Raw genomic sequence first — 24,362 nt, 5'->3', positions numbered from 1 at the left:
TCGCTCTGTATCGAGTTCGACATTCCTACATGAGGAGCAACCTGCAAATGAGGAAAGATCAGAGGGGGGGGAGGGAGTTCAGGAATCTAAGAACGATCGAGGGGAGTATGCCGATCCAAATCCAGTAGGGGGTGACCTTGATTCGCTACAATCCAAAGAGCACAGCCATGGATGGTCAATGGCAGAGGGGGAATAGACGATCATAACTGAAGCAATCAAGCAGGAGGGATCTTGTTTCGGAAGAACGATTGCTGACGTGTACAACCACTCATGGCGGGCCGAGCCGGGAGCAACCTGGGTTTGGGTGCCCAAGCCCATAGCCCTCAGGGGTGTGGAATATCCAGCCCGACCTGATGAGATAAGGTGAGTCGGGTGGAAGGCTCGCAGGCTAATCAGAATCCATCCACCCCCACCCCTCACCCAGTCCTTCGCCGCCGCCGTCAAGGCCGGGATGGCGAGAAACCCCGGTACCAGCGGAGGCCCAAAGGGGAGATTCGACGAGGAGCGTACGGGTGGAATGTTCTTCCCTGACAACCCCAACTGGAGGCGCGAGGAGGAAGAATACGAGCTCCGAAGGGAATCTCAACTTAGAGATTGTGCATTTAGGGAGAGAGGGGAGATGCAAGCTGGGGGGGGCACAGGATTTCCAAGGAGGAGGAGTTTGGAGGCAAGAGAAGGCCAGATGAGCAATGGGGCACGAGCTACGGCAAACAAGCTGAATACCAGCAATCCAGAGCTTCACAAGGTATGCACTGCGGCCAGATCTGCGACCGCCTGGGAGGTGGAGAGCACAGAGATTCTTCTTTCCGTAGTACAGAAAATCTTGGGGCTGAATCAATTTGCGGGGAGATGAGAAAAAACCTTGTTCGTCAGAAGGAAATGGATGTCTGTTTTTGGTGCAGAGAGGAAGGGCATCACCAAGGAACTTGCACTAACCCGCCTTTCTGCTCCAGATGCAAAGAATCAGGTCACCTAGCAGCCAAGTGCCCTAGTGCCAAAGGAAATTCGGTGCAAATGTATGGCTTTGGTTTTCCTGGCTAAGGCTTCTACTGTCTGAAGATCCCAGGGATAGCCAAACCTCAACAGAAATCAAATCATGCGGGGTTGATAAAGATCAAAAGTGGAGTTGCAACTGTAGAAAGGGTGGAGCATGAACTAAAGAATATGATTGACAACAATTGGAACGGGGACGTGAAACTAATTGCTGACAAGGAGTACTTAGCTACATTTCCCAACAAACAGATCTTAGAGGCACTTTACAAGTCCACTGGTCTCGAATTGGCTCTCTACAAGATCTCAGTTACTTTCTCGCCTTCAACTATGGATCCTGCTGTGTCCTCAACTCTGCAAAATGGATGGGTTCAGTTGTTCAACGTACCAGATCAGGCTAGAAATGCAGATGCTGTCACAACAATGGCTGAATTGGCTGGGAAAGTTGTAGTGGTTGATGAGGTATCACTCATCAGAGTTGGGCCGATCAGGGTGAAGATCAAGGCTAGGGACGTTGCAAAAATTAATGGCTTCCTTGAATTTTTCATCGACGGAGTGGGATACGAAATTAAATTTGTCCCGGAACCCCCCCCCCCCCCGGCAGGAAAACCGATGATGACAACTTGGAGGAGGACGAGGATGAAGACACCCTATTTGATTCTGATGAGGAACCTATCAAGAAAGTAAAGGAGAGGGGCGAGGGGGACAGGGCTGCAGCGCAGCGTAGCAAAGATGTGAAGGGGAAGAAGGGAGGTCGACAACACAAGACGAGTGATCGAACTGTGTCAGGGGATGAAGCGGAGGGTGGACAGGAGGTCCCAGAAGCCCAGTACGCCATGAACACCCCTTTGGCTATGTTTGATCCTATCTCAGGCACTTTAACTAAGGTGTGCAATAATCTCATCGAAGGACAGGCTGAAGACAAAGGTGTGGAGGAGCAGGAAAAGACTGAGGGTGGGGAGCAAGACTCGGTGCCGGACAATCATTTTTTGGTACACACGGAAGATGGGGGGTCCAGGCTTGTAAGCAAAGGCAAATGGCCGGTGCTGGTGATCAAAAACCCCGTTGACACGGCTGATGGTATGGCTGCCAAGGAGGTGCTCCAGTCCTCACAAGAATCTATGGGGTAGGGGAAATTGAACACGTCTCAGAAACAAATGGAACTGTTGACAAACGTGGAGGATGGCTCGAGGAAACAGTCGAAGGGGGGAGAAAACGAAGACCGAGCTGTGATGCTTAACAGTAAGGCCTCGCCCAAGTGAAAGTTCAGGCTAGTTGTCGCTTCCAGGAAGAGTACCAGGACACAAAAGCTGTCGTTGGACACTAGAGGTATGAGCAACATCCCTTTGAATTCCTTTTCAATTCTTAGTTCTTGTGAAGATGATAACTTAGAATACGTAGCTTATAACTGTGGTATTAATCTAGGGGTGGATAATGAGATCTTACATGAAAACATTGCTGCTATAAAATTGGAAGAAGAAGCCAGGGCAGCCTTAGCTGAATCAAATTACAAAATGCACAGAGAGAAGGTCTTGGCTGAAAATCACACTCTATAGAGGGAGAATTTACTCCTGGAAGGGGTGGACAACAAGCATCGGGAGTTTCGAGGGGGGGGAGGATCAAGGGGAGAAACCAGCAAAGAAGAAGACGGGGACGCATCTGAGCAAGGAGCTGAAGAGAATTGGTTAACCATGAAAGCCCTTATTTGGAACATCAGAGGTGTGAGCAATCTGGCTAGGATTATACAATTTAGGGAAACAATTATTAGAGAGCAGGTGGAGATTGTTGGGCTCTAGGAGACCATCAAGCCACCAACCCGCGCCGCCCTAGCCCTAGCCCTGCTCCTGCTGGCGCCGGAATGCCGCCACGCGTCCCGGCACGCACGCCGAAACCCGCCGGCCGCAACCGCGCCCAAACCCTAGCGCTACCCTATAAATCCCCTCGGCCGCAGCTAGAAACCCTAGCCACCCCTCTGCCCTTCCACTTCCGCCGTCGCCGCACCAAAAAAGGAGAAGGGGAGGAAGAGGAGGAGAAGAGCGAGGAGGAGGACGACGCCACGCCCCGGAGCTTCATCGCGCCTGCGCCCGTACGACGACGCCGACGTAGCCGCGCACCCTGCACGGCTTCGACCCGCCTGCCTCACCTCTCCACTGTCCTGAGTGCCTCCTTCTTCAGCCCCGCCGGTGAGCACCTCCCTCGCTCCCGCCACCCTCCTGCTGCCGCCGTGATGCCTAGCGCCGCCGATGAGCCATCCGTAGCAAACCCTAGGGATCCCCTCTCCCTTCCGGCCATGGTGCCACTCTCGTGCAGGGACCCAACGCGCCGCCTCCGTGCCCCGCAACCGCCGTCGCCCCTCATCGCTGCGTCGTGCTGCAGGCCCGGGATGCCGGTGCCCCGCGCACGGTACGGCCACGCTGCGGCCCTGGGAAGCCAGGACCCGCGCGCGTGCGTGCACACCCACGCCATGAACCCAAGCCGTCGCCCAAGCCCCGCCTTGGCCCGAGACCACCGCCGTGACCGGCGAGCCGCGACCCTGGGAGGCCAGGACGTCACAAGCACGCACACACGCACAGACCGACACGGCCCGTGCCTGCTTCTGTCCGCCCTTGCCTCGCCACGCCGCCGCCGCCGTCGCCGCGCCACGACCCCGCCACGGCCTCGCCGTGTGCAGTGACCACGCAACGCGGCCGCGACGTCGCGGCCAAACCCCTTAGGCATTTCCTCGAGCACCCACTGGGCGCTTGCCTCACACACACACCCACGGCGCCCACACGCACACGCGCACGCCCACCTGCCGCACCGGATCCAGGCCCCACCACACTGGATCCCGCCAAGACTAACGCGTGGGGCCGACCTGTCAGCAAGAAGGAAGAGGAGCGGAAGCAGCCCAGCCAGCGAGGAGGAGGAAGAGAAGGAGAGAAGGCCGCCAGCCCACCAACGGCCCATGAAGGAATCGGGACACAAGACGCGTCGGCCGCGAAGGACTGGAAGCCGAGGCTGGCTTGCACGCCTAGCCAGCCCACTACCCGAGCCGGCCTGCTGAGCCGCAGGCCGAGTCGACCCACGAACCGAGCCAAGCCTTGTTGGGCCGACTGAGCCGGCCCAACTAACTTTGAGCCCAGAGCCAAACCGGACCCTTTTTCTTTTCCCAGCCTGACCCGAGGGACCCACCTGTCAGCCTCGGGGTGAGGCTGACCAGCGGGCCCCACTGACCCTTGACCAGTTGACCGTTGACCGGTCAACGCTGATGTCAGCAGGGCCCACTGCTGACGTCAGCAGGGGCTGACCCCACCAGTGACGTCATGCTGATGTTAGCATGCCACGTGGCACGCTCTGGTGCTGCCACGTGTCGCTGCTGATTTATTATTTTCTTTTCTTTTCCGAAATTCTTATATTAATTTGAGAAATAGGTTTTTCCTTAGAAAATTCGTAATAAATCAACCGGGCCTCCGAAAATTATGAAACTAGTTCCATAATTCTTTTAAAAACATGAACTACCCATTAGAATAGGATTCGTGGTGTTTTGGATCTTATTTGCCATCTTTTGTGCACTTTTGCACTTTGATCCTTGCCCTTACTCGTATTTACGAATAGGACCCAGCTACGAGGAGCTGATCGACGACCAGGACCACCTGGAAGCTCAGGAGGACTTCGAAGAGCCGCCAGGTTCACGCCCATCTACGATCTGAATACCTATTAGGCATTGCTTACTAGATATGTTATCGTTACTTAATGTGTTATTATGAGATGAGCCTGCATAGCCTATTTTATTTACCTATGCTCCTTGCAATCCTATTACACTCAATGAAATATGAAATGTCTTGCTATGCGTTGCATGTGTATGTGTGGGAATGGATGGATAGTCTTGGTGTGAGTGGAGATACACTTTCTAGGAGTTGGTGATTAGGGCTATTTTAGCCGGAAGCGGGCGAATTTAACTTGATCGTAGATCGAGGGCTTGGAGTGTGTATCTTGGCACACTCTACGGAGTACCTGTGGCGGGCACATTTTTAGTAGATACTTGGTTGAGGAGCTGGGGGCACCCGTAATGGGTGCAGTTGCGGACCATTGCGATGGAGACGCACGAGACGAAGATGCCCGCTTCGGCAGTTGAGGACCGGGTGAGAGTAACTATGATTGGTGGGACTTTGTAAACGTGCACACCATTTACCCATTATGAGGGTGGGCCCGGTCCGGGGCTAGCAGGTGCGGTACCAAGCCGACAGGAGGATCGAGTATCGGTGCAGGGGGAGGAGCTGCTAACCTCACGTTCCTCGAGACGCAAGGGAGGCTTCACGGTCCTGGGGCGACCTCTTGCGAGAGGATGCGCCCAAGACCCGGGAAAGCCGGATGGTGCCGTGGCTCCTAGTCCTGTTACAGTAGACCGGTGTTTCGTCGCTAAATCGGCTGATCCCCGACTAACGTCGATTCGAGTGGGACCAGGTGTACAACCCCTGCAGGGTGAAAAATATACGTATAGCCGCGTCCTCGATCATGGACATCCCTACTCTTCTATTGCTCTTATTAGCTAGTGTTACTCATGAATTCTACCTCCCTCTAGAATGACTTCCTGCCAGGGGGCAGCTGAGATGCGAGGAGAGGGAGTCCTCGCATCGACTTGGTGATGTTGGAAGGTGTGTGTTGGACCGGGAGTCCGGGATGCCGGAAGAGCCCGTGTCGGTGCTGGAGAAGTGTTTGTGTACTTATATACGATGTTGCATGCTTAGGAAATCCCAACTTTTCCTTGAAATTGTTTTCCCATTAGACTAGTCCGCTATAAAGCTTGCATTCGGATGGTGACGTGAACCTATCCCGTATCTTGGGGATAGCCTGGTACGATGCAGGATCCGACCCCGAGTTCAACCCCAACGACGACGGATGGTACGACTGAAGCTCGTGCTACGCTCAAGTTGTCTGTGGAGAAGGTTCCAGAAGATGAAGAATGGCTGAAGACCTAGCTACTTTTTGCACTTTCTGCTTGTTCGTTCTAGCCGGGAGGCTTGTAATAACTTCCGTACTACAGATCCTATGGATTTATATAATAATTAAACCCGTGTTTGACCTTATGCGAAGTATGATTATGATATTATGCCTGAAATAAGTTCTGTATGTGATAACGTTTAATCCAGGAATTATCACAATGATATAGTGAGTCGGATTCCTCGTTTCGGGAATCCAGTTCGTTTCAGTTAAACACTTATAAAACCCAAACGCACGCGATCAGATCAAGTGCCCTCTCCTCGGAGGAGCCGGACTGCCGAAGCGGCCGACACGGACCAATCATCCTCGTGAATCATATCGAGCACCAGGTCCGGCCGGTTGCCACTGCCGGTCTAGTGATGAGGCCACTCGTGGCATGGCACATCAACGAGCCCTGCCCCGGTAGTGCGGTAGTGCGTGCGCAGCGCACTGCCGCCACCGTCCTGGAGCCGCGGCGAGGCCCTCGTGTCGTCGTGTGCGCGCGCCGGGAATGATTGCCGGCCGCCGTGTACCCGGTTGTTTCTTCAGGTCATGCCGTCCGAGCAAGCAAAAGCAAGGCACGGTATGCTTTGTTTCCTTCCTGGAAGGAGAGTGATCGGAGGTTTGGGATCCGTTCACTCACCGTCCAGTTCTGTGCATTCCAGCGCAGACGCATACGATGTGCCACAATGTTCTTTTTCTTAAATCATACTCAGACACATGCTGCTTTTTATTTTTCAGAAATTGTACCCAGGCACATACCCTCATGCAGAAAAGAACTCCATTCCTTCACAAGGTCACACTCATCATGGGCCCAGATCAGATGCGCCCTTTCCTCCTACTTTTTATCACATCTCCTAGCTGTGCTGCTCCTTGCTGTCACTACAGAAAATGCACTCTTCCTCCACACAGAAAGTGTTCAACCTTCTGTCCTTATATAAAGAAAAAAAGTGAAAATAAATAAATAAATAGCTGAACCTAAAGAAGCTGAAAGGCACAACTTTGTGCTGAGATAAAGGGGCACACACATGTGCCATGATTCTCCTATCAGGGGCATAGCCGCATAACCACTGCACTTGACGCGCCGAACAAGGGTGCACCCGCAGATCATGCCATGATGGTACATGGTGGCTGCTGACTGACCAACCGTAATGAAAGGGTAAAAAAGAGGTAGGAAGGCTCCAGCGAGCGAGACAACGGGATGCAATGCATGAGTGATGCTCACCCTGTATAACAATGCAGAGCACCCGTGCACAACAGATTTGAAAAATATTGTGATCACTTTGATCTGGTGCTCCAGCATGCCTTAGAACCCACGCGAAAGTTGTAAACAATTCATCAAGGGAACCTTTTCACGTTAAGGGTGGAATCTGATGCATATCATACGAATGCCACCAACCGTGGTGCCGGCAGGTGAAACATACATGCTCAGAAGTCCGGTTCCAAGGCTACAACATGAAGCAGAACACAATACAACCATGAGAGAACACAATAAAATGCAAAAGCATCAAGCTAGAATCCTAGGGCTAGATGCATCTCTTCTTTTGTGCATTTCCAGCTCCGAGTCCAGCGATTCCATGGCGTCTATCTACTCACATGCTAATTTGGTGTCAAAGCTACTCAAACAGATGGCAAAAGCCTGGAAGGCTGAGAGCGGGTAGCGGTAGTCCATGGTGAACATATCTTTCGCCACCTTGCCAAACTGCAGGATGACCTTGTCCTGGTCGGGTGGAGCAGGTTGCGATGGGGTTGGAGCCCCAGCGGCTGGGGGCTGGCTTGATGCGGCGATCAGCTGGAAATTCTTCACCGAGGCAATGGTTACACGGCCACGGAAGTTAAGGCACCAGCATTGCAGCTGTTCGTGCCATCTGGGGGCCTTGTTCCGAAGCACAAGCGGCCTCTCCTTATTTTGTCCCTCTTCGTCACCAACCATGGTGCCTCCGGCAATGTCAGAAAAGCGGGCGCTGCTGAAGTCACGGACACTGCTGAAGTCGCGGGAGCTGCTGAAATCCATGGACCGGTCCATGATGGATGACTTGGAGAAAGAGGTAGTGCTGCGAAAAGACTCCTCTAACGCTCGAGGCAGAATCTGCTCGGGCTGTCCAGGGACTATGCCGCCAGGCTCAACTGCGGAGGCAGGTATGGAGTGCATGACACAGTGCATCCGCCTAGGGCCCCTTGTGCCGAGAACATTTAGCTCATATGTCACCTGAGCTATGTTGTAGCTACCAGTTGGCACCTTAGGGGAGACTTTCTTGGAGTTGAATCTCCGGCTGGTCCGTCCGGCGTGAGGGACAACAGCCCCATCATAAGGGGGCTGTGTGTCATAGATCATAAATTTTGTGCCTAGGAAGTTGGACCTGGAAATGACAAGAAACACCTCAATTAGCTTGCACAATCAAATAAACTGGATAAAAAGTAGAACGGTTTGCTATCCGCATGCATTTCAATTACCTAAGTTTTCCAATATATGTGCTGCTTGATCTCGAGATGTTGTCAGCATCCATCGAGATAACATACTCTGTGCAGGTTGTTTTGCGGTTCCTTTTAGCTGACAAGAGGAACTTGCCATTCTCTGTAAGTACAGCTGGTCCCCAAAAACACACAAAAAATGAGTCAACAATGTACCAACTTTTCAAACATATGAAACAAAATGTAGCAGAAGTTTTAGCTGGGCCATAAACCAAAAATGAAAATAATTGGCAGAACTGTTGGAAACACGCAACCAGAACAAAGTACCAGAATGAATACTTGATGATAGCAGGCATTTACCAAAATATTTTTTTGAGGCAATGCTAAAACAGTAAAGGAAGGATATACTCGTACAAGCAAAAGAAAGGTGCAACATACCAGTGCTCAGGCACAAGTAGAGATGATATGTAGACTTTGATTTATCTCGCTTTATGAAACATTGAATCATTCCATCTCGATGCCCGGGCTGTGAAGACAAGCATTACAAAATGTCATTAATACTACGAAAGATGTAAGAATAAGTATTCGGAAATGCCATCATTAGGTGAACAATATCATTCCTAGAAGCATTCCGGTAATCAGGTCAGGGATTTCTTTCATTAGAGAATGTAAAGCTTACCTGCTTTAAAGAAACTGGGAAGGTAAGCTTCCCACAGAACTCCGGGCTGAGCACGATCTCCCGGCACATCTCCCTCCATGCCCGACAAACGGCAGCACAGGATACAACATTCTTGCGATTTGGCCAGGTGCTCTCACTGGCCTCCAGCCTCCGGATCACATCCCGGAGGAGCTCAGGAGGGAGATTAGCCCAACGGCTCTCCTGGATTATGAGATCTGTATCACGGAGCTCATGCACCGTACTCTGAGATTTGCCCCTGTGATGCCCGGTGAGTCCGGAAAGGCCAAAGATGGTCACCTCAAAGCTCCGCCTCGACAGGCTACCAAAACTGTCCCGAACATCACGAACAATACTGCGAAACGACATCTACGCCAACTAGAACAGGGCAGTAAGGCCTACAAGAACCTTGGGGCTTAGCCTGCGAATATATATCAGGGAAGGTCTCCAACAGCCTTCCTGGTGGCTCCACTTATGGAACAGTGGAGATCACGCCACCCCAGAGGGGATTGCTGCTTTTGGGTGTGCCTACACAGAAGCAGTCGCCCGATTTGTTCCTGCGAGAAGAAAAGAATCTTTTGATGAGAAAGCGTGTAATATTAGCATGAATAGAGCTAGCGACATATTTATGATAGGAATAATAGACCAATTCCAAGAACAGCTCGCCACTGTTCACCACACGGGAGACGGCGAGAGTCTATGAGAGTGAGACTGAACTAATATTACAACAGAATTTCAAGAGCGCGGCTGCGAGAGAAGGACCAAAAAACATTTTAGTTCCGGAGAGGTCCATCACACATGAACTATTCTGGTGGCATGTTGCAACATTTCGAGAAAGGTACAGCCAACCCATTCCTATGCTAGAAATTAGGCGCTTGTCGAAAGATCAAAGGGACCCTTTTTTTTCCCGATTCATCAAAGGACAAAGGTGGGAGTGTGGGGTAAAAAGGGGAAACCTTTTACGGAACAAATCGAGTAACAAATCGACGGGCTACAGAATCTCAGAAGAGATGGACGCGAGATCTAGCAGGTCCGCAAGCAGGGGCGGACGCCAGCATATACTTGCATGTATATTGTAACTGGGTCTGGGTCAGATCCGAACACGAATAGCTTACGGTAGGGTTTGGGGCGCTCCGTTTCGCACGGCAGGAAGGGAAGAGAAGGGGCGGGGCATACCTGGTGGGTTTCGCCGCTGGCAAAGGACCCGGCGAAGACGTGCTGAAGGGGGCCGCAAGCCCAGTCGTCGCCGCCGGGAAAGGACGACCGAGAAGAAGAGAGGTGAACCGGGGAGGTGGGAGCAGGAGGGGGGCGACAGGAGGGGGAGGTGAACGCGCAACAGAGGAAGGAAGAGGAACGGGAGGTGGAAGTGGGTGTGGAGACTGGGGAAGGCTCGAGACGGAGACCCGGAGCGAGGGAGACGAGCGGAGCGAGGGAGGTGAGAAAGAGAGGAGGAGGAGGAGGAGGTGGCAGGAGGCGTGCGTGTTGTTTATTATCCGCCCCGGTCCACGGCGGGGGGTTGACTATCCCGTTCCGTTCCGTTCCGTTCCGTTTGGGATTGAGGGAGGCGATGGCCCCGGCCCCTGTCCCTCTCGACCTGGTCGGCCCGGTGCCCGGAGCCACAGAACGCGGGTCGTCTTTGGTGTACTCGATCCGTTGGTCCGTTCCTACCGTGGCAGGGACAGGGGAGGGCAGCTGCACGCCAACGCTAACGACCTGCACGTCGGCTCGTCGAGGCCGAAGCACGGGTCTACCGTAAACGTCTGTCCTGTACCGTCGTCTGTTTGAAGTGAGGTACAGCTAGCATCCCGTCAGGCAAACTTATCTTTCTTTTTCAAAAAAAAGAAAACATTTGGAGCCTGAGCCTGAAATGAATCTGCTCAATCCATTCATGTTGTGATGCGGATAAAAAAAATCTCATTTGTCGATATGCTTTGACATGCACTCTGCCCGCGTGCATTTGGATCATTCCTCGCACACACACTGAGCTCGAATGCTTGAAGCTGGGAACAGGACGGGCGGTGGGCACCGGACAAGAGCCGCAAGCAGTTCCAGCAGTCTCGCAGCTTTTCACAGTGGCGCGCCTGCTTTCCGCTGCCGCTGCTGCTTCTGGTTCGCCATCGATGCCGCCGCCAAACCCCCTTTTCTGCCGGTGCGCGGTAAAATAAATGCACGGCGCTGACGGGGTCGGCCGGCGCCCGCGGCGCGGGTGCGAAAAGACGCGCGCGACGCCGTGGTGCTCGACCGGCATCCGGCGCTCACTCATTAGCCGCGGCCGGAGCCACAAAAAAAAAAAGGCTCCTTTTCCCATTGACAGCCGCCATTAAAAGCAGAGATTGTTTCGCTGACTGTAAGGTAGCAGCAAGAGCTTCAAACGTGACTAGAGGTGGCTTCACCTTCGCCGCTGGATGCGAAACGTGCGGCCGGCTCGCGCGTTCTCGCCCTGTATGTGACGGTGCACGGGGACCAGGCAGAGCGTGACGACGAGAACCCGAGGCGAAGCCGCGGCGGCCGGTACAGGTCGGCGTCCGAGGTGGCCGAGTAGTAAAGCCTCGTCCCTTTCGCCAGCCGCGGACGGGGACGGCCTTGGGCCGGGCCGGTCGGGGGGGCTCGGAGCCGGAGATGAGCCGCGCGGCGGGGAGACCGGCGGCCGCGTCCGGTCCGCTATCGTCCAGGCCCCACTTGCATACGCACAGGCTCCGCCTGGCTGGGGCGGCGCCGCGGTGTGCCCGGGTTGTCGCGCTGGGAACGACGAACGAACAAGGTCAGGTCGGCACGCGACTGGATTGCTGCCACTTTTTTTTTTTCGTCAATCCCCGCGATGTGCGTGTGCTTGCTTGTGCTGTCGAAGTGGACTCTCGGTTCTCCCTTCTCCGGATGGATATGGAAGGGAGCGAATGGGTTTGCGTGCTACAGTAGTCCTCGAGTCAACCGGAAACGCATGGCAAAAAAAAAAGGTAGGTTTGGTTCGGTTCCAGCGAAATTGCTTGCGAGACTGGGCGAATTGCAGCTTCTCTTCTTATAAGAAACTGCTGCAATGCGACTCGTCAGATGGTAGCAGTGCAGGTGTAGCACTTCAAAACGGAGCCGCGTGCCGGAATTAGCTAGAACAACTTCCACGAAAATCATGGCACACCAACCTCGAACCGCCCTCGTGCCACACGGACACGATGATGGCATCTAGGAGGAATACTCCTTACACGCGGCAGCTTCTCCTCCAAATCGACTGACTTTTCCATTCAAGAAAAGAAACCGACTGACTTGAGTACGCCGCTGCCGATCTAGGTTAGGTGCGGCGCCGATCTTGTCTCGTGCAAACTAGGACGCGGCACACGTGCGCACGGTCGCGCGATCCTCGTCCGCACCTGGTGACAGGTGACCTCGATAACGGCCGTGATGTGCTCCTACGTGTCCTTGGAAGAAGAAAGAGGCTGGGAAACTATTATCATTCCGTTTTAAAATATTGATTGTTTTAGCAAATTTAGATATATAAATTTTATTATATATAATAAATATTATATCTAGATATATATAAAAAATTATGTATCTAGATTTGTAAAACGATCTATATTTCGAAACGAAGGGAGTACCAAACTTGGCATGCAATTCATGTATCGAACGAAATAGCCAAAACTAGAGGGGGCTAGCGCACCATGATTTGATTTAGTAGGTTGGAAATAGCAATCCCCAATCTGTCCAGGAAACCAACAAAAAAGGTAGCTCAGTTCCATACGTTCTCCACACCAACAACAGCCGCGTAACAAAAAAGAAGAAGAAGAAAGGTTCAATAATCCCTGTCCATACGAATCAAACAAAGGAACTTCATCGCCGAAATGGCGAGGAAATAAATAACAAAGAAGTGGTAGGGTCGTGCCATGCCTCAAGCAATCTGGAAGCAAAAACTGAACTCGCAAGAACGCCGTCATTTTAGCGTGATGATTGGGTGCAATGGTGTATCAGGCGACGCTCGCCGGAGCGGATGCCGGAAGCTCGCCGGCCGCCTCTGTCGTCGGCGTTTCCTTCTCCTTGCCCTGATCGGCGTCCTCCATGGGAACAGCCTCCTCTTCCTTTGGTTCACCGTCCTCTTTTGTTTCAGCTGCTGTGGTCGTAGCTTCCTGCCACACGGAGACAGTCAGACGAGGCTCATCAACATGGCAAAATTTCCATGACATAATTTCATGAAAGAAAAGGGAAAGTGACGCAATTTAGCAAAGAGCCAAGGCCCACGTAAATGAGAACTATGGCCACCGGGAATCACTATTGAATAACTGGGCCTACTTCATGAGAACCTTGTAAAAATCTGTAGATAATATGGGCCACATCTTACAGAAAAAGACGAAATGCGAGGGCCCATGTTTTCGAAGTAGAGGCCTGGTCCAAATAAAATCTTCATTTTCCATTTTATTTACCCGAATGGCTTTCACACTCAATTGGAAAGGGTTGCAAAAGTTGAAATTATCGTCGATATGAATACAAGAGCATATGAATAACAACAAGCTCCTCTCAAAAAAAAAACAAGATACCTGCAAGAGCATATGAATTTCACGAAACTTTTGACCATCTTGCCACACAAAGCAATCCACAAATTTCCATATGGAGTTTCTAAAACTTCCAACCGGGACGTTAGCTACCGGGAAAGACTAGGGTGAAAGTTGAGATCATTTTGCGCACCTCACTTCGTGGCGCCACGACGGCTTGGCTCGCCTCTCCCGGCGCTGCGACCTCCTCGTCCTTCCGGTCCCCCTCGGACGGGCCCGCCGGCGTCCGCGGCTCGGCCGGAGCAGGGGCGTCGTCCCCTTCGCTCGTCTTCGGCTTGGTCCCGCAGTTCCCCATCGTCGTCTCCGCCCGTCGCCCTCGCCGGTTGTGTGCTGGAAGAAAGCAACGAACAAGAGGCAATCGAGCAAGAACGCGAGATGGGAATGCTGCGGCGGAGGTGCTCAGAAGAAGTACTTCGTGACGCGGACGAAGTCGACGGTGTATAATAGGCAGCTGCGCCGCTCGATGATTCGGCCCGGAGTGGACGGCCGGTCAGTGCAGCTGGCGAAAGCTTTGGTATCAGCGTTGATTTTTCGGTTGGGGTGTGTGTGTGTGAGCGTGACATATGGCTGCGGCCAGGATCATTGGCGCCGCTGGAATTATCTCGTAAGATAATACCCGGGAGCTGGGCAGTTGCCACTACTACATGGCATCGAAGAGGTCTGATCTTGTTGGGAAATCGTCATACGGGATCCGTGCAGCACGGATTCGTGGGCGTCACTACGCGGGCTTCACTAATCACTATGTCGATCGTGGCATCCATTCATACATTTGTTGAACAGCTTGAGAAAAAAAACATGATTTGTAAACGTGATTCCTCGATGCACAGGCAACTTAAACGTCAGATACAGAATATTGGCCCGAATGAGATTAGGGGAAGCCATCCAGAAGGGGCACTGCACAAAAACTGGACGAGGCCACCTTCTCTACGTGTCAGGATTGAATTCAAGAACATTTGGATATATATTTGGGCGCATACAATTCTTGTACACTAAAACCTCGTAAACGACGAGCTAACTATCCGTATTGGTGAAAGTTTGACGACGAATCTAACTAGTACATGTTTTCAGTGTTTTCGGCTGAATTTCTCATGAACATGCATGTCTGCGAAGCCACCTGAGACCATCCCGGGCATCTAGGAAGATGAGCCTGCCTACCATCCAGGAGAGCACGTAGACGCAGGCGTACATCTCGCCGTAGATCCTGTACGCTTTGCTGCGCAGCACGACGGACCGGCTAGCCGGCGGCGTGCCCCGGCGTCCTCGAATGTCTCCTCCCGCAGCGACCACCACCATGCCCTCGCCTTTCTTCGCTGCCTCTGTCGTCGTTTTCACCGCCGAGAAGGAGCCGTGACCCGTGGTCACCAGAAAGCTATTACGGGGCGCCGGCACCAGCGAGGTGCACTTGTACGCAGAAGAGTAACTGATTCGAGGAAGGAGGAGCTTATAGGGCGCGGCAGGGCTGCTCGGAGCCATAGCGCTCGCCGCGGTTGGCTTCAGCGGATTCAGGGCGCGACCAGCAGCTGGTTGCAGAGCGACGGATCTCAGTCTCAGGCGCAGCAGAGCACGAAATGACATAGCTGATCAGTGGTCTTGTGTTGTTGGTGAGTACAGGAGGAGACGTTAGTTGTAATGGCAATATATATAGGCCGTGTATGACATCGCTAGCTTGCCGGCTTAAACATACCCGCTTTTGGTATTTACGAGGAACTGGTCGCTGGCAAATGGTCGTTTGTGGGTGATTCCTAGGTGGAATATAATGGAACAGCGCAAATTTTACAATATAACATATATGTTCTGTTACTTTGCCAAAAAAAAGTTAGCATAATTGTTCATTTCTTTATGTTTTCCTTACTTCTGTTTTCATTTAACCATGGATTTCAATTTTACTAAAAGTATGGTTACATGTACATAAGGTTGTTTAAGCACATGTACTTACACCGGCTGATGATTATTCTCTTCGTAGCGGATGATGTGTTCGTAGATAACTAGATGTTTGTCTCAAATGTATTCATAGGAACAGAGTGTGCAGATACATTTATAGAAATGAATGTGCGCGTGTGTTTGTAACGTGTTTTGAGGGGGAAAAGGTTGGAGATGACATTAGAAGATAATTCTAATAAGAATAAAGTAATTATATATTTAGGGTTCACATATGCACACGTTATAACGCAGAGTATGCCAATATTTTGAGTTATTTGAAAATGCAGTTTGCAAGTTTTTTGCTTTACGTTCCATGATTTAATCAACAAGGACCACAATGGCTACTATTTCTATAACAATTAGCAAACAATGTTTCAGTCCTCCATCACGCAAGAAGCACAAAACCGAACGGAAATCCGCAAAACCAATCGATCCCCACCTCCCACCCCCACTAGCAAAATTGGAGGAACATCAATAAAAAACCAACACATGTAACATGTCTCGCATAGACCTGAGCAAAAGGTTTACGATGCTTTCAATAACCTGATATTTTCCATTTGTCCACATGAAAAAACAAGGTCCTCTTATAACTTGTCGTTGACCTTCTATTTCAGCAATCAAATCACATACAACACCTACATTGCTTATTAAGATAGGCTGCAAAACAATCTGTCATTTTTCTCATGCAATGTTATAATCTTACCGCATCACATCTCTCATAAAATCCCTAAACATACGTATAGGTATAGTCGGGGCTACATAGGAAGAAGTGGGTGCCTATGCGCCCAGAAAAAATAAAAATTACCTATTACAATTAAATTTTCACCATTTATGCACCCTTCAAATTAGCATCTATGCATCCTCGTAGCAATCTGGTGCTAATGGTTCAACCCCTCTTATCTGCTCTAGCTTCGCCCCTGTCGAGTAGGCCTAATATTTTAGGGAACCAACATCCTGCTAGCTGCTACAGTGCAGGCACACATGCCCCCACGGTTCCATCCCGTACCCAGGTCCCACCCATATAGACCCTGTCTATTCAATGCTATAAAGTTACTATACGGTCCTTATGAGTACGGAGGAAGTTTGGTTGATAAGGTTTCCATTATGATCCCGATAAAATGCACCTAGTTGTATATATACATGCTTCGATTCGTGTCGATTAAGTTGTACTCAAGATAGGGTGGGTTATCTGGTAATAATAATACTAAAGCTGACATTTTTTTACCTTGTGCTTGTGAAAATATGGAGGCTACAGGCTGCAACAGCAGTTCATCGCTTGCTTGATTATTTCTTCTCTGTGCAGAATGTCGGACAATCCATTTCTGAAAATCAGCGCTAAACACTTCGGCGGTGACTTTGCATCAGTACGTGGTCGATGGATTAGCATGCGAGGAGTGTAATCAGGCTTCGTTTGGAACGCAAGAATCTTTTCCTTTTCCTTTTCCTTTCCCTGCAGGGGTTAAAACTTTTCTTACAAAAATGCCACGTAAAATTCACGTGCAGTTCTTGCCCTCCAAATGGGCTCCTGCGAATGCGAGGTTCACTCCGATCCACCGCAGGTGCAAAATATCATCACGCACGGATCACGGGCTCACTGTATCACACTTCATATATCTGTATCGGTGCTTGCTACATATATCTCCATTCGAACAAAACCAGAACCTGTATGACAACAACCCATGTAGGGGAAATTTTTGAATAATCGAGCATACACAACACATTCCAGGCACATGCGTACGACACCGTTTCGTAGAACAAACGTGGCACGTTTTGTTGGATTGGAAGATGAACCAAAATACAAATCGGCTGTCGAAGAACCTACAGACATGTCAGCGCTTCTGGTTGAAATTATCGAGAACGTATCGACGAAGCCTCTCGATGGCATCCTGGGCATTCGCAACGATGAGCTCACCTATCCTGCAGGACAAGACGTAGGCGCACAGGTAGACACCTTCGAAGATTCCGTACGCGATGCTGCGCTCCCCTCGGCCGCCTCCCGCCGGCGCCGCCTCCTCGCCTTCCTTCGCCGGCGCCTGGGGCTGGGGCTCAGGCTCCGCTTCGTCGCGCGCCTTCGTCCTCGCCGCTGGGCACGAGCGGCGCCCCATTCGCCGCACGTTGCAGGGCGCAGGCAGCAGCGACGACGAGTCGTCGGTGCGGCGGCGGAGAAGCCCGTAGGACGTCATGTTCGCAACCGCACCCTTCGCCGCGACGGGTTTCAGTTCCAGCGGTGTCAGGACATGGCCGGCCGGTGGCCGAGCGACGGGTGTCAGCTGCATGGCGATTCAACAGGGAGTGAATGGGAACGACGATCGAATGACGAGCATGGCACAAGGCGTTACGCGTCGATCTTGAGGCTGACGGACAAGGACGCAGGGCAGACCTCTTTATAGGTGGTTCTTGAAGGATAGCCAACTCGGTGATCGCCGGCTTGGTGTGCAAGTGCAACCTGGCGAAAAGCTTTGGAGTTTACGACGGCCAGATTTGGTTGAATGCACATGAACTGGTCGTTGGCTTATGAATGTTTGGGGTTATTTCTAGATTATGCTGGCTTGTGATTTTTGTCTGTTTGTAGGTTGCTTAACTGGTCACTGAAGATAACTTATGCTCCTAATTATCAGCGTATTGGCAATTTGTAGTTTGTTTGAAGGACAGATAAGGACGGGCCAAAAAATTTTTTTTGAGGGATGGACGGGCCAAATTAATGAGTGAGAGCAGCAGTACAAATCTTGGGCCCCCAGGAAGTGCGTTTTACTGGGCCCGCATGAGAACCAGCACACACAAAAAGTTCTTGCTGGGCCAAAATTCAGGCCCGTAGAATTGTGAAACAAGTTCGGGTTCTTGGCATGGATCCGACCCGACAAAGCAAGCGCGGCGCAGCGAAAGCTGGTACCGCGACCGCGAGCTCGATCCGGAACGAAGCTAGGGTTTAGGCTTCCGTTGCGAATCGAGAAGGGGGAAGGGAGTAGGAGCGGCGGCGGCGATGGCGGCGGAGGAGGACATGGCGGTGAAGGAGCCGCTGGATCTGATACGGCTCAGCCTCGACGAGCGCATCTACGTCAAGCTCCGCTCCGAGCGCGAGCTCCGCGGCAAGCTCCATGTAGGTTTCTCTTCTCCCTTCATGGTTTCCTTTATCGCGTGGAGTGGCTTCCGGTCACCCAGAAGCTCCTTCGTTGGGCATAGTTGTTAGTGAAGAAGTAAAAATGTACTTGTAATTTTTCTGGGTAGGAAATATGTTGAAGACATATTGGAATTTTAATTTAGTGGCAAATTTTAGGCACTAAACAAAATAAGATTTTACAGTTTAAGAACCTTTTCTAAGAAACTTCTGCTTCCTTTTCTGTTGGACGCATATATGTACAGTTTATTGCCGTCATCTCTGAAACACTTCACACTTTGATGCAATCAATTTTCTGTTGATGCAATCATCCAGCACAAGCTATCATATACGCATCGATGTAAACAGTAGAGTTAGTGATTGTCCTATGTAATTTGAAAACATTAATGATACGCAGCATATTAGTAGCAAATCATGCTGACTTCTTCATTATAATAAGCGGGGTTGCATAACAGCACATTTGTCAACTGGTTGTCCACTGGGCATTTGGTCCTGTGTTTCCATTTCTTTTGTGCTATACTGCTATGTTCCATATAACTTAGCAGCTCATATCTGCTTGTGTAATTTATCATGTTTTGTCTGATTTCTATATGATCGTTTGTCTGATTCGTCTGAATGCTTGTATTGGTTATGTAATGATCCACCCTGGTTTTCTGTTGCTACTGTATGCATTCTTTCTTTTTGTTTGTTTCTAAGTTGCCTTTATTCTTCCACTGATCCAGGCATATGATCAGCATCTCAATATGATACTTGGAGATGTTGAAGAGACAGTAACTACTGTAGAAATTGATGATGAGACTTATGAGGAGATCGTTCGTGTAAGTATCTTTTGACTCCTTACTTTTTTCAACTATATGTTTTTAGCAGCTTATTATGGGGGTTAAACTTGATTTCTAAGTTTACACATCAATAATTTTTATAGTTTATCTAGGGGAAATTGCAGTATCTTTGTTTGATTTGCATTAGAAATATGTGTAGAGCACCTTACTGAGGATTTCACACAAAACACAACATTCTCAATCACATGCTTTTGGCAATGCAATGTCACCAGTTTCTGCTTTATGGTGCCTAACATAACAATTACACTGCTGTTTGTATGTTTTAGTTATTAGCCATATCAACAGCTAAGAGTCTGAGGTTCGCAGTTTAGATTGTTCCAATTCTGTCAAGTTTTGTCGTGCAATTGACCTTGCCAAGGTCCCGGTCACTAGTCGAATTCTTGGTTAGTAATTGGGCCATGCCCATGGGTTTTGATTAAACTGTATAAATTCCAATGTTCGCCTACACGGCCGTTTAGCCCGTTTACACGCCGTCTAAACGCTACAAGTGGCTAGGGTCCGTTTAATCAGCCATTTAATGACCGTGTAACCCGTTTAAATGGCCGTTTAGTCCGAATAAATAGCTAAACGGTAGGTGACCGACTGTTCAGCGTCTACCGTTTAGGCTAACACTATTAAATTTAAAGAATTGTTTGTCTTATTAATATGCACCTCATATTTTTCATTCACCATGCCAGTATGCTAACTGATCGATGGATTTGCCTTCTCAATTCTTGTACTGCTGGGCTGAGACATAGAGTTGAAAAGTCATCTGTTCTTTCTCTTTTTATTTAAACAAAAAAAGTAGCACCTGTTCTGTGTGAAGTGTTAACCATTTGGAATGTATTAAAGCTAGCTGGCTGTCCTTGTTTTCTCCGGGTGCACGCGGCTAATTCTACATCAATAAAAACTACCAAATCAGCATCGCATTGCCTGACATTTTTCAAGATACTACCGTTGCTTCCTATTTTGGTAGTTACTAGATAACAACATGTAACCCTATGGAGAAACAAGGTGATGTCATGGTTTTAAAGGCGTCGCCTTGGCGTCCAGGCAGTCAAAAATTCTGGGCCATTCAGTTTAAGGGCCATATATGGGAGGACATCCCTGGCCCAAACAAAGAACAATAGCGATCACAACCACTTGCTGCCTTGCTGGTACATGCATGATATGCGCATGCAAGAGTGTCTTGTTTTGTTTTGCCTGCAACATTGCCTTGTTTCTCCAGATTGTTACATAACATGCTATTAATCACTAGTGTGATAGGCCATCTTTACTAATGTGACACAGTGTGATGTTGATGAGGTAGATTATATTGTTGCATTATCAGCAATTATAGAGCCACTGATTATTTGCGATGTACTAGTAAAAATTAGTTCATATGACTGCGTTGTTGGTACTTGGGATCGATATTTGATGAATAAATTAGTGATGAATTGTGCTTCTCCTTTGACAAGCCAACATCATTTTTAATTCCTGGATAAGCATCTATGTGTGCATACTATTTGTGACCAAATTTCCTCTGTGCACATGATATATATACAGTTTATGAAAGCAATTATTTTTTTTAGAAAGAAGTTTCTGTGATCTTTTGCTTTGTGCTATCATGTTTTATCTGGTAAATTTGCTCATCCGTTCTTGTTAACCTTAAATTCTGCATGATCGGTGTCGTTTGGGTGATTTTATGTGCCAACACAAAATGTTGTTGTCAGATACTTTGTCACTGAAGAAATGTTATATTTATTGAATTAACTATTCTTGTATTCCTTCCAGACGAGCAAACGCACTATCCCCTTCCTTTTTGTCCGAGGAGATGGTGTGATACTGGTTTCTCCGCCCTTGCGGACGGTTTGAAAGTTGGGGTGATGCATTCCGCAGTCCTACAGCAGTGGTCGGGGAAGTTTTACCGGGAGAAGCAAGCGGCAGGTATCTGAGATGTTGGACAGGTTATGAGAGAGGTGCATTGTACTTCAACTATGGCTGTGTATTTGAATCTACCTCCCAGTTTGGTCAGCAGGGATCGGCTCGGTAAAGTACGGTGAACGATATCACTTGATCAATCGTTCCAGTAAGTCGTGGATTGGCTGGTGGTGTTCTGATCCTCTTCATAAGCTCTCGCTTTTTGCTGCGTGACTGTGTGAACTGAGTTGGCATTGATTCATGTGATCGCGTTCCCTGCCAGCTACTGGTCTACCGTTTACCATTACCCGTCTCTCGAATGTCGAGCCCAAATGGCAGGCATCATCTTTTGTTTTTGTTGGATAAGGCCAGACATCGTTAGCCGTAGGCAAGTAGCACGACGGCCGGCACTGACGAACATGTGCACCACCTTTTGGTTTCTTTATGCTTAATAATATCTGAGTGCCGTGTCATGGACATGTGCAGCACGATCTCAAAAGGCTTTGAACAGATCGGATGCGAGCCAGTCTTTATCCTTTTCTTTTGAAGGTCCGTTCTTAAACTGCTGTTACGAACCTTTCCAGAGCATCAGATTTGGATTTTCAAACGCTGGCTTCGCGATTCGCATTCAGGTGGAACACGCGTTCTGGCTTGGCCGAACCCTGCTTATCCATGGCGTGACTTCGACAAGCCGAAGCGGAGCTGGGCCCCAAGAGCCCTGTCGGTCCGGACGACGTCCCCGCACGGTGCGCCGCCTTTCGGGAAGACCAGATCGCCGGATGGAACGGATAGCTGAGAACAGCTCGGGACCCGGAGCCGCTGCCAAACTCGCGACGCGACGAAGGGGATGCTTCCGACGCGGCGACGCCAGCGCGGCTCCGCATCGGGCAGTTTGGCACCGCCGCCGCGGACTCCCCACGTGCTGCCTACGCCCCAGCCGCGTCGATCCGGGCCCCACCCCTCCCCCACCACCCAGGCACCAACCCACGGGGGACCACCACGCCACCGCTCCGGCGCGGCGACCCCTCTCCCCTCCCCTATATATGCGCGCTGGCCGCTCGAGTGCTTGCCGTATCCCATTCCTACCCCCTCCAACGTTTGCCGAGCCACGACGTGAGACGAGCGGCATCGACGACCAGCTAGCTGCCGCCTTCCAGTTCGTTCCGTCAGGCAGGATCCGGATATGAGCCAGGAGAACGGAGCCACCAACGGGCACCCCGCCGAGGAGCAGGACGTGATGGAGGTGGAGCCGAAGCGCCGGGCGCCGCGGCTCAACGAGCGGATCCTCTCCTCGCTGTCGCGGAGGTCCGTCGCCGCGCACCCCTGGCACGACCTCGAGATCGGTGAGCCCGTTGTCCCTCTCCTCTCCCAACCTCTTCTTCCTCGTTGACCGGAGACGGCTGCAAGATACACGAGGCGTGGCAGATTTTTTTTTTTAATCCGGGCCGAGATCAAGATCGACTGGCTGACCGTGCGTGCGTTCCTGCAGGCCCTGAAGCTCCGGCGGTCTTCAACGTGGTAAGCATCCGGATCCCATTTCTCCGCAGCCAAAGTTTTTGTTGTTCTTCTTTTTTTGAAAAGGGGCAGCCAAAGTTGTTGCAACCACCCTGAAGCATGATGGACTGACTGATCCGGTGCGCGTTGTTCTCCGATGGCCAGGTTGTGGAGATCACCAAGGGGAGCAAGGTGAAGTACGAGCTGGACAAGAAGACGGGACTCATCAAGGTGGACCGGATCCTCTACTCCTCCGTCGTGTACCCTCACAACTACGGCTTCATCCCCCGGTCGCTCTGCGAGGATAACGACCCCATGGACGTCCTCGTCCTCATGCAGGTGAGACCGCTCGCTCTCAGGCTTTATTGTTTCAGCAGGATTAGCATAACCTCAAATCGTGCTCTGCGTTATCCGCCTTATTTTTTTTAAAAAAAAGATTCTAACAACAACCGCATGACATTGGCAACCAGGAACCAGTTCTTCCCGGCGCCTTCCTCCGGGCCAGGGCGATCGGCCTCATGCCTATGATAGATCAGGTAGGCAAATACACGAATCATCTCCACGCATGATTCCATCTCTGCGCGATTCGATTTTGAGATGCGAGTATCTGCACCGATCTTACTGTCTGCTGATCTACCGAAAATGTCGGAACAGGGTGAGAAGGACGACAAGATCATAGCCGTCTGCGCCGACGATCCCGAGTACCGCCACTACAACGACATCAGCGAGCTCTCCCCTCACCGCCTCCAGGAGATTCGGCGCTTCTTCGAAGACTGTATGCTTGCCGTCTCACTGCTCCATAATCGCTAAACTTCTCTGATTCTTGCTGCACGCCCCCTTCAACTGTGCGGTTTCTTGTCCAAATCTTTCAGACAAGAAGAACGAGAACAAGGAGGTGGCAGTCGACGCGTTCCTGCCCGCTGCAGCTGCCCGCGAAGCCATCCAGTACTCGATGTAAGTACTGGTTTCTTTTTCATTTGGAGGATGGCTTGAAAAACTGTGTAGACATATCTATCGGATTGGAGTCTGGAACTTTGAATTCGAACTGACATGATTTCTGGTGTTTTGTGCAGGGATCTGTACGGGCAGTACATTATGCAGACCTTGAGGCGGTAGAGCGTGCCCCGTTTTTTCTCTCCCTACCGGATCCTGTGCGATCTGAAGCAAAAGCACCAAATCATCAGAGCATTTGGAATCTGATGAACAGCCAAGTCACATGAGTTGTCATGCTTGTTGATCATCTTTTTCCAGAGATATTTTAGTCTGTATCTTCCTCTTTATTAGTTTTTTTGAGAGTTGTCCACGGTGTGGTTTGATCTATGTACTCCTCTTCTACATTTCTTACAGAACGAATAAATATTAATTAATAGTGTATCATTTTGTTGTTCCCTCGACCTGCTTCTGGCCTGCATGTGTCTCCATATTGCTGATGGTACAAAAAACATTGGAACCAGTTGCATACTTGCAGTCACTTGTTCACACAGACATCTACAGAGTTTCAGCAAACAGCATCTCTTAGTGCACTGGTGCTATTTGGGCCCCAG

General features: G+C 50.4%; 4 protein-coding genes across 4 annotated transcripts; 2 read left to right on the top strand and 2 right to left on the bottom strand.

Moving 5' to 3' along the window:
• Positions 1-7,276: 7,276 nt before the first annotated feature.
• On the bottom strand, positions 7,277-10,499 carry LOC112886245 (tubby-like F-box protein 8). The gene is made up of 5 exons (XM_025952073.1): positions 10,214-10,499; positions 9,041-9,594; positions 8,800-8,887; positions 8,404-8,536; positions 7,277-8,309 (listed from the first exon to the last, which is right to left on the bottom strand). Exons 2-5 carry the CDS (start codon positions 9,404-9,406, stop codon positions 7,538-7,540), a joined length of 1,359 nt encoding a protein of 452 aa, XP_025807858.1. The 5' UTR covers positions 9,407-9,594; positions 10,214-10,499; the 3' UTR covers positions 7,277-7,537.
• Positions 10,500-12,691: 2,192 nt separating this feature from the next.
• On the bottom strand, positions 12,692-13,993 carry LOC112886246 (protein phosphatase 1 regulatory subunit 37-like). The gene is made up of 2 exons (XM_025952074.1): positions 13,706-13,993; positions 12,692-13,149 (listed from the first exon to the last, which is right to left on the bottom strand). The coding sequence occupies exons 1-2, from the start codon at positions 13,865-13,867 to the stop codon at positions 12,991-12,993; spliced, it is 321 nt and encodes a 106-aa protein (XP_025807859.1). The 5' UTR covers positions 13,868-13,993; the 3' UTR covers positions 12,692-12,990.
• Positions 13,994-18,344: 4,351 nt separating this feature from the next.
• Positions 18,345-21,625, top strand: LOC112886577 (sm-like protein LSM3B). The gene is made up of 3 exons (XM_025952524.1): positions 18,345-18,589; positions 19,330-19,425; positions 21,199-21,625. Exons 1-3 carry the CDS (start codon positions 18,473-18,475, stop codon positions 21,277-21,279), a joined length of 294 nt encoding a protein of 97 aa, XP_025808309.1. The 5' UTR covers positions 18,345-18,472; the 3' UTR covers positions 21,280-21,625.
• Positions 21,626-22,382: 757 nt separating this feature from the next.
• On the top strand, positions 22,383-24,207 carry LOC112886576 (soluble inorganic pyrophosphatase-like). The gene is made up of 7 exons (XM_025952523.1): positions 22,383-22,667; positions 22,814-22,842; positions 22,984-23,157; positions 23,289-23,354; positions 23,473-23,593; positions 23,691-23,772; positions 23,892-24,207. The coding sequence occupies exons 1-7, from the start codon at positions 22,508-22,510 to the stop codon at positions 23,932-23,934; spliced, it is 675 nt and encodes a 224-aa protein (XP_025808308.1). The 5' UTR covers positions 22,383-22,507; the 3' UTR covers positions 23,935-24,207.
• Positions 24,208-24,362: the final 155 nt, after the last annotated feature.

The sequence above is a fragment of the Panicum hallii genome, chromosome 3, assembly GCF_002211085.1.
Source record: "Panicum hallii strain FIL2 chromosome 3, PHallii_v3.1, whole genome shotgun sequence".
NCBI lineage: Eukaryota > Viridiplantae > Streptophyta > Magnoliopsida > Poales > Poaceae > Panicum > Panicum hallii.
This window is presented reverse-complemented; position numbering and strand designations above follow the sequence as displayed.